This window comes from Struthio camelus, chromosome 2 (assembly GCF_040807025.1).
Source record: "Struthio camelus isolate bStrCam1 chromosome 2, bStrCam1.hap1, whole genome shotgun sequence".
In the NCBI taxonomy this organism is placed as follows: Eukaryota; Metazoa; Chordata; class Aves; order Struthioniformes; family Struthionidae; genus Struthio; species Struthio camelus.
In genome coordinates, this window is record NC_090943.1 from 83,883,935 (window position 1) to 83,899,273 (window position 15,339).

Here is a 15,339-nt window from a genome sequence, read left to right on the forward strand (position 1 = left end):
AGACATTTGGACTTTAAGAAACCCAAACTATAAACTCTGCCATAGACAAACATCAGTAACATCTGCTTTTAAAATATATATGTACTTAAATTTAATTAGTGCATTTATTTCCACAGGAATGTGCTGTTTGAGAAAACATATAAGAACACATTTGAGAAAAACCTTACTTCTTAAATTGCTGTTAAGTTTTAGATCCAGCCACTTTCTTCTTTTCCTGTCTGCTGTTTTTATAAGCGAATTAAGATAAAAAATACACATGAAGAAGACAGGCATACTTCAGAGGGACAGTAATGACTTTTGGATCCTTCATTATGTGGCTCCACATAAGTTTTTTGTCTCTCTGACATTTTGAGGCTTGTAAGGTGTCTCCTGTTCAGGAAAAGTTACTTGGTAGAAATCATCCAGGATTTCGTCCTGTTCAGCTTTATTTTAAAAATTGTGTAAGAGCTGTACAGCTTCATCTCTAAGCAGACATTAAGGTCTAACACTTCTCTGATCTAAAAAGCCTTAGATCACTTTCAGAGGCAACCGCCCAAGAATTAGATGATCTGTTAAAATGCAGAACAAACTGATGTTAGATTCAGGATGAGAACTCAGGAGCTCGTATAGACTAATCACACAAAGCTTTGGTTTACACAGTTCTGTATGAAAAGGCCATCAGAATCAATTTACGGTACCTTTCATCTTGTCCCAGATCCTCACTGTCTGGCATTTCAGATGTTAAAAAAAAATAAAAGTATCTCTCTCTTTACCAATCTAGATGATCCAGGCAAAGATCTTCTAGTCTCTTGTGTGTTTCAGAAGCAACAACCGAGGAACCTGTTTTGTTTGCTCCCCAGAAAAGTGCTCCTTGCTCAGAAAGCAAATGTTTACAACACATCCTAAGCGTCTGCTTGTCTTGAATGAAGTTCAGAGGGTTCAGCTTTGATTGGCCGCTGCTATAAATAAACAAGTCGTGAGTCACCTCACGCACTATGACAGGGTATTTAGCAGCAAGCACGGCCAAAAGCAAAACATTTTTTCTTTCAGTCATGTGAGACAGAATCACCACACAGCTATTACATTTTATTTTTCTGCTTCCACTGGAATTCTTCCTCCACGTCTCCCATTTTGTCAGGTGTAAGTAAGTGAGCACACACCAAAATGATAGGAAGCTAGAGATCACGGGACTTTAAAGCAACACATCTGGAAAATAAGTAAGTGCTTATTGTAACTGTAAACATATCCACTTTTTACTTCCCACAAGGTGTCAGCCACAAGCTGTCAGGAGCTGAATTATGTTCCACTGACTAAATTCACACATAAAATAAAAACTTAGCAACTTTTCAAAAATACAGAATAGGAACACAAATCTCCAATGAAGACTAACTGCATTATTTGAAAGCGTCAATCCCAACCTCGTCTGCCACAAGCGGTCTCAGCTTTCTTAGGTGCGCCAGCAAATTGAACTGGCAAAGCCCTAGGCTAAACGAAAGCATGCTGATAGCAGGAGGGTTTTCGCCAAAATATTTCTACCACTTCCTTGAATAACCTATGGTGAATTGGCAAAATCAGCCTCCTACCACTGCTTGCTGCATACGTGATGGGGATCCTGCCACTTGAGCTACACCAGCCACATTTGTATTAATTTTCCACACCTTGAGCAACCTTATCTGTGCTGGTGAAGCTTGGTAGCGCAGCCCAAGACTCCAAGCACCACATACGCCATATTTTCATTATGTCCAGAGATCTTCATATAAAAATCCTTTTTTCTAGAAGGAAACCCAGCAAGATTCAGACCTGTTTCTCCTACACGAGATAGAAGGAATTGTCCTGAGAATGTCACATTTTAATCCAACAAACAAAAAACGCTGGAGCAAAAGATATGGCAGATTAAAAACAACCAGCCCAGTTTGGTAAGCTATATTTGGTGCATTGCAGGTAATACAGCATTCACTGGAAAGCTGCTTGGCTTTAAAAATTACAAATTATTCTATCTCTTTTTCTTATTTTAATATAAAACACTTTCAAATGAAAAGATCTAGATTAAAATTGCCAAAATTACCCATACACCATAATCATAGATTTATTACTCCAAACTGCATGGTTTACATTTACTGTGCAAGTATCTGAATCGGAAAACAATAAAAGGGTCTCAGCACATTGTGAGAAAAGGGAACAAAAAAGGAAGGTTGGGCATCTGCAGAAAGATGACTTCTCTTCTTCTCCCAATATGCCAGCTGGTTCTTTTTTCATCCTATTCAATCTTCCATATCCCATGTCTCTCCTGTAATAGTTTATTCATGTTTTTCTTCTTCCTCCTTTCTGTTCTCCTCAAGTCCAGTATGATTAAATCCTTATGCGTAAATTATGCATGGCAATATATGTGTATATATATACACACACACAAACACAGGACATGTGCGTGCGTGCACACGCAACAGTGAGACTGCTCAGTTCCAGAATTTTCATTAATAAAATGACGTCTGATAGCTTCATTTTCATATTAAAGTCCATCCAATTAGGAAAAAAAAAAACAAAACAAATCACTGGAATCAGCACACAAAAATGCTACATTTAAATGCAGCATCAAAAATGAAAGAAAGCAAAATGAAGCTCCCTATGAAACTTTAATTTCTCTTGTTTGTAGATATGCATTGAAATACAGTCTTATACAGCCACATACATTTTTCTACAGCACTACCACCTTTTCAATATATTAGATGATCATCTTCAGAAGTTGTAGAGCTTTCAGAATTTTGTCTATCCTTGTATTTCAGTACTGGAGTTTGATGTACTCCGTGTTACTCCAGCTGTTCATTTCTTTGTCACATTCGGTATACAGCGCTCATCACTACAGCAGAAAAATGGTTCATGTTTTACGCTTCCTACTCTTCCCCATCCCTCACATGAGGTAGGGAGGATATTATCATCTTATTCACTTATTGACAGGGGAATCCTAGAGAGATTAAGTACAAAAGTGTCTACTAAATGAGTACCTAATTGAAATGTCAAGGACCTGTTACTTTCAAAGTAGTGCATTTCTGTAACACTTTAATACTCAAAGGCTAGTTTCTACTGATTTCAGCGTTCATCATTTTTGCAAATCAGACTCCAGAAAAGTATGAGCACATAATTAGCAGTACTCTAATCATGCTAATATATTTTGCCTAGTGTCACAAAGACGACTATTTAGAAAATTCACCTCAAATTTGTTGAGTCTTAACTCTTTCACACCCAAGCAAATCAGGGGAACTTTTATGACCAAACTGGAGGTTTCTACTGGCTCTGGAGCCAGACTGTTTCTCAGCTCGATGAGATGGATTGTCCTCTCCAATACACTTGGGTGGAACAGTAGCAGGTGAACACAGGTACTATACTAAGTCAGACCAAAGGACTTCTAGCATCTCCAACTGGGTCCAAAAGCATAGCCTAGGGAAATATCCAGTGCTACCTTCTCCAAATGTTCTTCTAGCCCCCAACCTCTGGCTCATGAGTTTTGTGACCCATACGTGATGTCTACATTCTTTAGCTACCCTCACTGGATTCCCGTTCCGTGACAGCATCTGAAACATCTTGGGGCAAGGAGTTTCACTACTGAACTACGTGCTGTAGGAAAACTCACTCCGTTTTATTGGCTTTGAACTAGCCGCTTCAGTTTCGACTAATTTCTAGTAAGTCTTATATAGGAACAAGTAGATGACAGTTATTTCTGTTTACCTTTTCACTACCATTTTTCATTTTGATGGACTTTATCATACCTTTTTTGATGGGACTCCAGAATTCTGAGGTGGAATTGCATAGAGAAGAGCTAATCCTATATTAGAATTTTTAAAACTCTTTTAAACATGGAAAACTAAAAGTGAGCAGGAGAGACAGAACTGGAGAGGGAATGGAGGTTTATACAAATTCTTTTCCCATCTTTTCCCATGCACGTTCCCCCTCCCCACCCCGGGAAGCTCTTTCTTCCTGGCTTAGTTGCAACTACTGCTACAACTTTCTGAATTACAGCAGACTTTGCTCAGTCCCCTCTGGTCCTTAGAGGTTCCTTTGTGCCACCTTTGACACCTCACTGTGACTAGTCCCTGATATGCTCAGCAATCTCTTTGCTCAAGCTGCCGATTCCCATCCTTGCTCAGTCTCTCTTATTTCCCACATCCAATGTTTTCTGAAATTTTCCCTCCCCTTGGCTCTGTTAGATCCCTGACGGAATGAACGATTCCTGCCACCTTATAGTTTGTTCTTCCACCTAACCCAACCCAGTCACTTCTTAAAGGAACATGAAAACATTTGACTTTACAATCAAGAGGAAACAGAAAAGACGCTTCCAGTCATGTTCTCCTCTTGGTCAGCTCTTCCAGTCCTATTTTGCTTACTTGTTCTTTGCATATAAGCTCTTTCACGCCCTCAAACATTCTCCTTGTTCTTCTCCAAACTCCTTGCAAGTCTACTATTTCCATTTCAAAATGGAAGAGACCAGAAACGGGCACCACTGTTCCAGGTGAGGGCATACTATTGATTTACACAGTGGTTCAAGGATATTTTTGTTCTTGCTCTCTAATATCTTTCCTAAAAATCCTAGTGTTTAATTTTTGACCACTGCTAATCACTTCACTGACATTTTCATGGAACAATCTACTATGATCTAAAGATCTCATTCCTGAGTGGTAATAGTCAGCTCGAACTAATAATTTTATGCATGGATTCAGAACTGTTTTTCCCCTTATACCTCACTTGGCATTAATCTTAAATTTCACCTGCCAATTTAACAACTAGTCACGGTGTCGTTAAGGCTGTTTCACACCTCTTCATACTAATCCCTTAAGTAGCCTATCTAACTCTGTTTCAATAGTGAACATCGTTCATTATCGCTGTTCACTTTTCTTTTCTTTTATTAACACATCAACAGCATATAACTCCATGGAACTTTGTTAGTATTCTTCCCCTCAGGGAGGAAAAACTACTAATTACTTCTGTTCTCTGCTATTTTTTAATCAGTTGTTTGTATATATAAGAATCTTTTCTATTATCCCTTGCACTTACTTTCCTTAAGAGTCTTTGTGAAGGAACAGGTTTGGACGACTTCTGGGAAAATAGCTTTTTGGACTGCATCAGTCAGCTTTTCCCTTCAATGCCCTTGTTTATTCCTTCAAAGAACATACAGATTTATGAAGTTTCATTTCCTTTTTCCAAGAAAAGTGTTGACTTTTCCCCTCAAATATCATATTTAACTGAAATCTGTTCATTCCTCTACCCCCCCACCCAGATTCCACCAATTCGCCCATTACAGACTATATCAGCAGACTGCAGTTCCCTAGGTGTCCCCTATCTTTTTTAAAAATCATGCATCACCTTCACTAACTTCCCAGTACAAAAGTTATATAGTCAAGTTTGTAGTTCAGCTATTTCAACCTCAAATTCCTTTAGAGATCCTAGGTGGATATCACCTTGTCCTAAACGTTATTTTTCATCTGTTGATTAGCCTCTTCTACCGACAGTTCAGTTTGCTACAGATCCTCTGACAAACCCTCTTAAAAAAAGTGGGAACCTGCATTCACAGTGAACACAAAAACAGAAGACCAGTTTAGTTCATCTGCTATGCCCAAGTCTCCTCTGAATTCTCCTTGTCTAATTCATCATCTATTGGCTCTGAAGTGTTTTTTTCCTGCTGCTCATGCATTAATAGGACAATCAAAATCGATTAACTAAATTTATTGATTTCACCAATTAAAACATTTTCATCCTTGTTACGACTTGTTCCTCATGCTCTTTTGACCTCCCTTACTACGCTTTTACACTCAGCCTTCCAGAGTACATGATCTTTTTATTTGGATTTAAGAAGCAATCCTTCTTACGTCATTCATCTCTGTTACCCTGCTCTTTAACTAAACAGATTTCCTTTACTTCTTGCTCAATGCTTCCCTCACAGTTGTTATGTAATTGCTTTTTACCTTCATGTATTAAGATACCCTAAAAGATGTGCCGGCGTGTAGATCAGATGCCAGCCTGTCAGATTTCTTGATCAGGGAATCTTACCACCTTTGCTCTTGCTAAGTACATATTTAGATTGAACATACACTAAAATAATCAAGAAAATGGCTTTTCCTCAAACCGTATAGACACTTGTATGAAATTTTCCTTCTGCAGATGGGCACTGAAGACTTCAGAGGAAGTCATCATCAACAGGAGAAAAAGAGAAGCTACACTTTTGCCAGACAAAAGAAAGAAGCCTTAGTGAGGAATCGAAATGGTGTTGGATGCACTGTTTTATTTATGCAGATACTGAATATGCTTGAGGGCTTTAGTGGGTGGGTGAAAGACAGCATGCTTTCTATGTGGAGAGCAAGGGGAATAATCTGGTATTATGTGGTATGGAGTATATTCCATTCATTCTGCAAGCTTTCAAAGGTTTTCATTAGTCAGCATCCAGCATATTTCAGCTGGCCTACCAGCTCCAGAGCTAGTTACAATTACTGCCTTGCTTTGCCTCTCTCCTCATCTAAAATGAAAGTAAGACCATGCCCTCCATGTATAACCCTACTCTAATTATGCAGCTGAGTCTCACTTCTAATAATGTGGATGAAAAAATAATGAATGCCATACTGTACACTTAAAGACATCCTAACAAAACCTCAACTGACTCATAGCAAAAATTACATTCCAAAAGAACTGCTTCTCCTAAATGCAGTTTAGATCATGCAGAAGAAATGGAAAGTCTAGCTTTTATTTTTTGTAGACAGTTTATACTGATTATTTTCAGTAAGAGTGTGTTTAAAAATTGTCACGGTCAAAAGCACGTTTAAGATAACTCATTTGAAATGCACATTCATTGTACTGAAATCTCTGTTGAATACCTGTCCTAATTCTTTGTAATACTCTAAATCAGACCTCAAATTGCATATGCTTATTGTTGACTTAACTTTAAAATTTCGAAAAAGAGAGGAAGCCGTTAATACAAGCTTAAATAAAAAAAATCATCAAGATAGACCTGGTCAACATGCTCAATATCTGTAGTTTTGACTAGGACTGGGGAGGAAAGGAGAAAAAAAAAAAGTCTTTCAACAGGTCATAAGACTAACAAAACCAAACAAAACAAGCACAGGAAAACTTTTCTGCCATCACGGAATCCTGCATATTATGCAGGTCTCTTCTTCATGCCTGGATGAAATAACTAATTGATTGTTAAAATATTTTATTAATTCCAAGCTGAATATTCAGGAAAAAGATAACATTCAGGTCTGACAGAAAACAAGATGTAACATATTCAAAAAACTAAACAAAATATCACAGGTAACAAATACTTAGTCAGCAGAATGAAGCATACAAATATGTATTTTTGAAAAGTCACACAAAAATTGAATGTGAAAGCAATGTGACCATCAATGGACACCAAAAGCTTATTTGTATCAGGAACAATGAATTAGTGTGAGATATTAGCGTTTTATAATAAAACATGCATGATAATGGCACACAGAACATGAGAGTATTTCCACGTTTAACATAAGCAGAAAGAAAAATAAAAGGAAATAAGAGGCACTTCAACAGCATTTAAAAAGCAAATAACTACATTCTAGTCATGTGAAGATAGCAAATCTTCCTCTGCCACAAATATGACAAATCATGCTGGATTTGTGTGGCAAAGGGAGAGCAGAGCTCGAGACAGGTTGGTAGAAGACCTGACCACTAAGTGTGAAAATCGTAACTGCTCTGGGACTTTTTGGCCATAGGATCTTGTTAAATGACTATAAAAGAAACAAACTTTGGAAAAACAAACAAACAGAAAAACACCACAATATGTCACCTAGCAATAATCTGAAGAATTTGTAAAGATAATTGCATACTTTTCAGAATTTTCCATGAGACTTACTACCTATCGTTTCTTGAAGTTGTTATTTTGTTTACGATACCACATCTCCTATTTACCTTAAGACCTACAAACGTACTTATATACTAGCTCATCCTGACCATGATCTGTAATTCAGTTAAGTCACATCAAAACGCAAATTCTTTGCTTGGCACACATGATAGTCAAGATTTTGGAAACTGTCTCTCCGCTTGGGTTTGTAGCAGTCTGAATCTGTTTATTTTCAAAAATTGGTTTCTTCCCCCACGGAAAAGAGATACACTATCTGTAAGGTAAATCAAATAGCAAGATACCTATATAATAAAATCAGCTTGCAGCAAACAAATTGGTAAAAGGCCCCACAGATTAGAAATAGTTAAAAATGCATGAAAACTTTACAATATTTTTCAAAAGTGTTGATACCAGGAATTAAAAGGCAAAGCTGAAGAGTGCTGTGTTGCGTTTTCTAACATACCAATGCAAAAGAAAGTCTGCCAGTGAGCTACCAAGAAAAAGAGGCTATTTAAAAGACAAGTCTATATGTAATTCAGTTCAGAAAGTAAGGAATCATTCGGCTATACAAAATCTCTAAGACTCTTAGGAGTCTCATGGCCACACACTGACAATGCCTATGTCCAAAAGATTTTGCTAATGTGCCAATTTGCCAAGACAACACACCATCACTTTGATATTGCTATCATCCTATGAAGGACAGAACATGAGCCAGCTTTCCAAACAGTTATATAATTTATTTTTAGATACCATGTAAGAAAATCTCACCAGAGAGTGGTTAGCATAACTGTAAGGTCTAACTAGATTGCGAGGTCATCAGTACTGAGCTAGACCTCACATGCTTAAAGATGAATCACTGCAAGACTTCATGTACATTATAACGGAAGCACAGCACATGGTTATATATTATTAATCTTATTTTCATTTACATTAACCTTTTTCTCAGAGAGCTAATGCTCTTGATTAATTTTCAGGATTGCGAGGCAAACATTTTCACACTACAGATGACTTCCATCTTGTTTCCTTTGGTTGCCCTTCAGGGCCACATCCTATTTCAATGCCCAGATAACAAAAATGAGACGGCTTACCAAATTATACTGTTAACTTTTCTTATTTTTTTTTTATTTATTGTTTACTCTGTGACAGGAGATAAGAGACTCTACTGTTTAATACCTTACCATGCCTCAAGTTAAAGTTACAATAATATTCTCTCCATTTAAAAGAGCTATTTTCATTAGAATTATCTTTATTCAGTTTCACTGTAGTAGTTTATAAAACTGTGCAACTGTGGCATAAAATAAATACTGTCACTAATGAGACTCAGTTTCAAGACCATATTTTTATCTGAGGCACTAATTACTAATTTGTGTGTTACCTGTTAACACTTTCCAACTCCAATACAAGTAGCCAATCTGATCTGTCACAATAAAGGCAATGAAATGTAAACTTACCTAAGCAGTGCTTAAAACATTTACAAAACTAACACAAATCAGGCCGAAGAATGTCAGAGTGCATGTGATTTTAGAAGGCATATACTTGTGGATACAGATCAACCAGCATGTTTAAAGAAAAAAAGAAAGCAAAAAATAAATAAAAAGCGACTCCTGACCACAGTTTATGTTATCCTTTAATCTCAATATAGCTCTAGCAGTGGTAAAGAGACAACCGATCTATAACCATGCTGAATGCTAACATCAAAACTCAACAAAAATACTGCTGTAAAATATCAGAGAACACCACACAGGAGGGGAAAATAGGCAAGAATGAGAAACAGCAGCAAGAACACACGAGGCAAAGAAATGCCATGTTTACAAGATGACAATTCACACACACACACAGCTGCAAACAGAACAGGATGGGTATTTCTTAGGGGCAGTGACAAAAACAAAACTAGCTTTATCCTGGATTGAAGGCTGTGACCAATTTCTTACTGGAGCTTCTCCAAAGCAGAACACTTTTCAAACCACAGTCCTGCTGCTCTTGCAACATCCAGCTCTCTGTGCAGTGACTCTTCAAAGTTAAAGCTATGAAGGCCCATGAAATACCACACAGGCCCAATAGCAAAAGGCCAAGATCGCAAAGAGAATGCAAGTCAGGAGACATTCAGATCAAGAATGATGATCGTTAATGAGCTGCAGCTTAACCTTTATGTCATCAAGGACACAGACAGATTTGTGATTTAGAGGAATACCCTGAACCGGCTGTGTGAATGCTGCCAGAGCACTCATCCAGAAGTGCTGAAACCTTGATAACCTTAGCTCTGCCTTAAGATGATGATAACAGGGATGACATTTTGCTGAGAGGCTGAGAGTGCTGTTGGGATGCCATATTAACTGCAGTGTTCTAGACATTTTTTCCTCCAAAGTACAATTAGATATACCTTTCCTTTTCCCCGTGCCTTCACTATTAGTTTTCACTAAAATCCAATCATTTTTATAAGGAGCTTGTAGAACACATATAGAGACACATATCTTGTTTTGCAAGGCACAACAGCAGCTCCTATCACCATTATAACTTCCTTCTCCCTCATTTTTCATGGAGGACTAAAGATTTCTAAAGAAACCATTTTGCTAAGCCATAGGAAACACATTCCAATTGTACATTGTGCTACTGGAATACAGAAAAATCAGGTACCAAGGTACCTGTAAGAAAACATCCTCTGGTCTGAAGACTTCCCTGTTAACGAACAGATGTTCCTACAGAGGAGAAAAGCGGAACGGTGAAAATAACAACACTGTGTATTCACAGATTTTAACTTCAGTCCAGGGAGGTGGGTTTTTCTTTAAACAACCAACCAACCAACCAAAACACTCTTTGGGAAACATTCAGGACATCACTGTCTTTCAACTACTTTCTAAGTATTGTACGTGTCTCTTCTGTTCACTCCATTGACTGACATAGGAAGCTGAAGAAGAGTAATTTGCTTAAGCTAAAGCTATTCTTTACAGAAAAAAAACTTTCCAGTATCCTTTTTTGTTTAATTAGTGACTTATGAAATAAATAAGTTTCAAAGTCCATCTGGAAAGGTTCTGGTCAATATATTTGAAACTTCAACAGGGAACTCTGTCTGTGTGTCCTTTTCAGAAACATCTTTACATATTTATTTATCTTCACTTTAAGGAGTTTTCAGCTGAATTCCCAGATATTTTGAGACTTTGGCTATAGTGAAAAATACTAAATTCAGCTAATAAATTATGACTGAAGTTGCCAAGCTATCAACACCAGGAAAATCGTCTGCTTATGGTGAACACACAATGGAATCAGTTTTGTTCCTGTACAGCCAAGACCTGAGAACTTCTTACTGCAATTGTTCAGACACTTGATTTAGTCTGTTGATCAGTACTGGTTTTGTGAGATGATCTTATTCTTGAGTGGTCAAAGTCCTCTTCAGAGACCGTTATTGTACATGCAAATTTTAGGAATAGTATTCCTACATATATCACTTCAGTCATCCACACTGAATTTCATCAGATACTTTTACAAGAGTCTTGCAAGAACTTTCTGAAGCTCTTCACAGAGCTTGTCTTCATTTCCCTGAATAATTTGGGATCAATCAGCATGTCTGGCCACCTACTCACTGCCTTTTGGGGATCACTTACGAATACATGTAGTAGAATGGGCTTCAAGCACATACACCTCAGGATTCCTCTTACGACCTCCCATTAACATGAAAGCTAGCTGTCTACTCCCACCTTTGTTTCCTATCTCCCATCTGCTTTTTTAATGCATGGGAAGTCTTCTCTCATATTCCAGAGCCATTTTATTTGCATTTAGAGCCTTTGGCAGGGAGACTTAGCTAATACATTTTCGAAATGCAAGCAAACTACAATCAATCTCTACTCAGCATTTGGCCAGTTTTCTTGTCTGCAGTTTTAAAATACAGATTTTTAAATATTTTTTTCTATATTTCTACTATTTTAATATTGAATATTTCGACACTCATTGTGAAATTTCTCAAGCATTATCCTGTCACTATGAGCGGCCTACAGTAACACCAGCTACGCCAGTGACCTCTTAAAGGCACTACCAAGCAAAGCACTCAGTTAGAAAACGATTAACTTATGAGAGAGCTTGAAATTCATATTATATGGAATCTTAGCTGGAAACAGCGTGCCATATGATGCTGTGAATGTAAACATTCAGGAGAGCTTGAGAGGACTTTCATACTTCTGTGCTATGCTAAATACTCATCTCCGAAGATTTTTGACAAACTGGTTTCCAGAAAACGTCTGACCACCTGTATTCAAGGAGGGGAGGAATTTACGCTGAGCATAAACACCAAAATGACCATATGCTAGCCTCTATTTTCCTCAGTGCAAAAGTCAAAGACATATAGCTTGAGAAAGCTGATTTCCATTGCTTTCAAGATCTGACTAAAGCATTTTGGAATATCAAAAGAAAAAAAAAAAGGCATCCAATATAGTGCAATATTTAAACACGTAACATCTCTTCTACCGGTAAGGAAGAGGAGAGAGAAAAGAAGAAGGAGGGGGAAAAAAAGTGGACTCAAGCAAGGAGTATCATAATGTTTGTTTCAAAACAGCTGTTTTACTCAACCCTATGTTGAAACACCTGAAAGAATATAACATGTTATACTGCTGATAGGCTCACGTGCTTTGACTAAACTGTGTGCCAGGACATTCCTTGCTAAATTGGTGACTAATCAGATGTTGTGCTGGGAAACACATCCTCACGTGTCACAACAACCCAGGGCTCTGCAACATGAAGGAAAAAAAGGTGGGGAAGGGCAGTGGGGAGCTACCACTGTGGGTTCTCATGCCCTCTGCAAATAATTTCCATAGTGCGTTTTGTAATTTAATGCTTGCACCTAGCAAAACAGACCCAACTAAAGGTCAAAACACTACTACTGTATAAACTCAGCCATACGCACTCCCATCTCACTCCTGACAACTGCCATTCTGAAGCTTCTAAGCACTGAAGTCCTCCTAATTCCACAGCAATAACTAATATATCTATATAAACACTCCATTTCATTAATCATAAAATAATTAAAAAAAAAAAACAGGAAACTTTCACCGGGTTCTCAAATTAACCAAAGTTGCCTGTTTCTTCTACCTTCTTATATCCCTCAGACTTCCAATGTGCTTTATAAGTTACTTAGAATGTGAAAACTTGATGGTCGTTAACTCCTCATCAGAGCAAAGGGCTGTTAGGAGCCTGGCACATAGTTTTGCTTTGTGAAAAAGAGCTTTTTTTTTTTTTTTTTTTTTTTTTTTTAAAAAAGGGTAATTTCTGTATTCTTGCAGCACATAGTGAGTATACTGCTTATGGAAGACTGTAGCACTACAGAATTTAAATTTTTTTTGTTATCATTTGGATACAAGACAGTGCAAAATATTATTTAAATAACAGAATTTCTCAAATCAAATGTAATAGTATGGAAAGGCAAACTTTCTAGGCAGAGAAAACAGTCACTGATTCAATGACTCTGTCTCAGATTCCAGAAACCTTTGCACTGTCTGCACAGGTTACAAGGTGCAGCAATCCCAGCTTAGAGACAACTGCCCCTTGAAACCATTCCTGTACCCATGCAACAGGCAGATGCTGCGCTGTGTGGCAACACAAATTCTATGACTAGCAACAACTGTGGAAAGGGATCACTGAAAATAGAAGATAAATGCCTCTGATAAATTCACATCTGGTTTGGGTATTTGATTATACAATTTTTGGGGGTGTGGAACAAACCCTGTTTTTCTCCTGCTCATTCAAATGTGCATTTTCTCCCTACAATAATAAAGTACAAAAGCAATATTTCTTCCTACAGGAACCAGATAATTTAGACCAACATTAAAAGGGAAGAAAGCTATTTTTTTTTTGCAGCAGCAGCAGCAGAAAGACACCCTTTTCACATTTTGAGGTTTGGCATAACCTATACTATTTGCTTTTCATGTAGTCTTTCATGAGTATATGGAAATACATGAAATGGTTAAGTTTGCTACCTCTATAAAACAAAGTTTTGTTTTTATGACGTTTTATTCAAATATGACTTGACTCGTGTTTCAGAAAAGCCATTTCAAAATAAGAGAGTCCATTTCTTTCTTAATCCTAAAAGTAGTCTCTCTATTTCAAGTAACATCAGGGGCTCCCTAAATGCTAGAGTTTATAAATATCCTCTAAGATGACAAGTCAAGTGACTTCAGGATCATAAGTTCTCTCTCACAGTTGTTCAACTGTTAAAATGGAAAGCAGTAAGAATAGAATAAAAATACCCATGATGAAACCGTTACATGTGCAATGGAATAAATGCAGGGAATAGGACGCATGAGCATTTTTACAGTAATCTTCCAATTCAAATTTACTTTCTACCCTTTAAAAAGGTCATTTTTGTGAGCTTCTCTGTTGGTGGGCAGCTGCAAGTCTGTCATTCCATACAAAGTTCCACACTCGCTGATCAGAAACACTGTCTTTGTCTATTCATGATCTACCTGGTTATTGTTGCAACAACATTATGCTGGTTAGGCGTTAATAATAATTCAGTGCAACCCTCCTAAATACATAATAAAGAACTTGTAATAAAAATACACAAAAGGCAAAAACTATTAACATTACATTTGCAAACAGAACAAATCTGACTGAAGCAGGTAAACGTGCCCAACAGGTATTTGGCAATCAAACAGGCTGTTCCTGGACTAGAGAGCAGTTCAAATGTATGGCTTGGTATAATCTTGTAGCAAGTTACAAAAAAGGATGTTTTAATTGTATTTCAATTTTCTGTTCTCTTTAGCAAGGCTTGGTACCATACTACATTAAAAAACAAAACAAAACACAACAGCCCATATTATTGCTTGTTAACCAGCTCAAAGACACAGCATCATTCAGCTGAGGTCTACCTGTCCAGGAACATGGCTGACATTTTCGACTAAGTCTGCCTAAACTTTTTGAAATCTTTAAACTAGAAGATAGCCTTGGTTACTCAGAGATTAGAGCCGCCCTAAAGAAAAAGACATTCTTTAGAAGAAACTGACTTTTCCAATTTTCCCTGTCTGCAATGCCTTGGAATACCCCAACTTGAAAGTAAGGAACTACAGACTCCAGCCAGTAACCTAGTTTTAGTCCTAATAATATTCACAACTACTTCTGCCTAGTCACAATTCTAAATTGCAAGGCGTTTGAAATGGTTCCCACCATAAATCAGAAAATCCCAGGATGCCAAATACTCATTGCAATGTCTTTATGGATTAGAGACATATTCAGGCTGAAAGCTGTCACAGGTAGAGAATTAGAAACCTCTTCCGTTTAGAATAGCGTGGCTGTATTTACCTTTTTTTCCTTCCCCTATTTGAGACTGGAAGGAAGTATTTTGCTGCCCTTCAAGAGACAGTTCATAATCTAAGTTCAACATGTGAGTTCAAGTACACCTGTCTTATAAAGAAAGCTACTGTTTGGCTGACATTTTATAAGGGTATGTCTAAGCTTTCAGGATTCTGCCACGGGAAGGTGGACCCTTTGGAGCCTTTTCATTAAGCATCTGGAGTTGTCCCAGC

The 15,339-nt window shown here is 37.5% G+C and overlaps 1 protein-coding gene across 3 annotated transcripts in view; it reads right to left on the bottom strand.

Moving 5' to 3' along the window:
• Positions 1-15,339, bottom strand: part of RETREG1 (reticulophagy regulator 1) — a 76,082-nt gene that overhangs the window by 29,585 nt on the left and 31,158 nt on the right. The window contains exon 1 of one of the 3 annotated variants that reach the window (XM_068931454.1): positions 678-904. The exons of the other annotated variants lie outside the window; for them this stretch is intronic. Within the exon in view, the coding sequence (XP_068787555.1) occupies positions 678-712 (35 nt within the window). The 5' untranslated portion in view covers positions 713-904. Of the gene's footprint in view, positions 1-677; positions 905-15,339 lie in introns of those variants that run through there. 3 annotated transcript variants of the gene reach the window in all.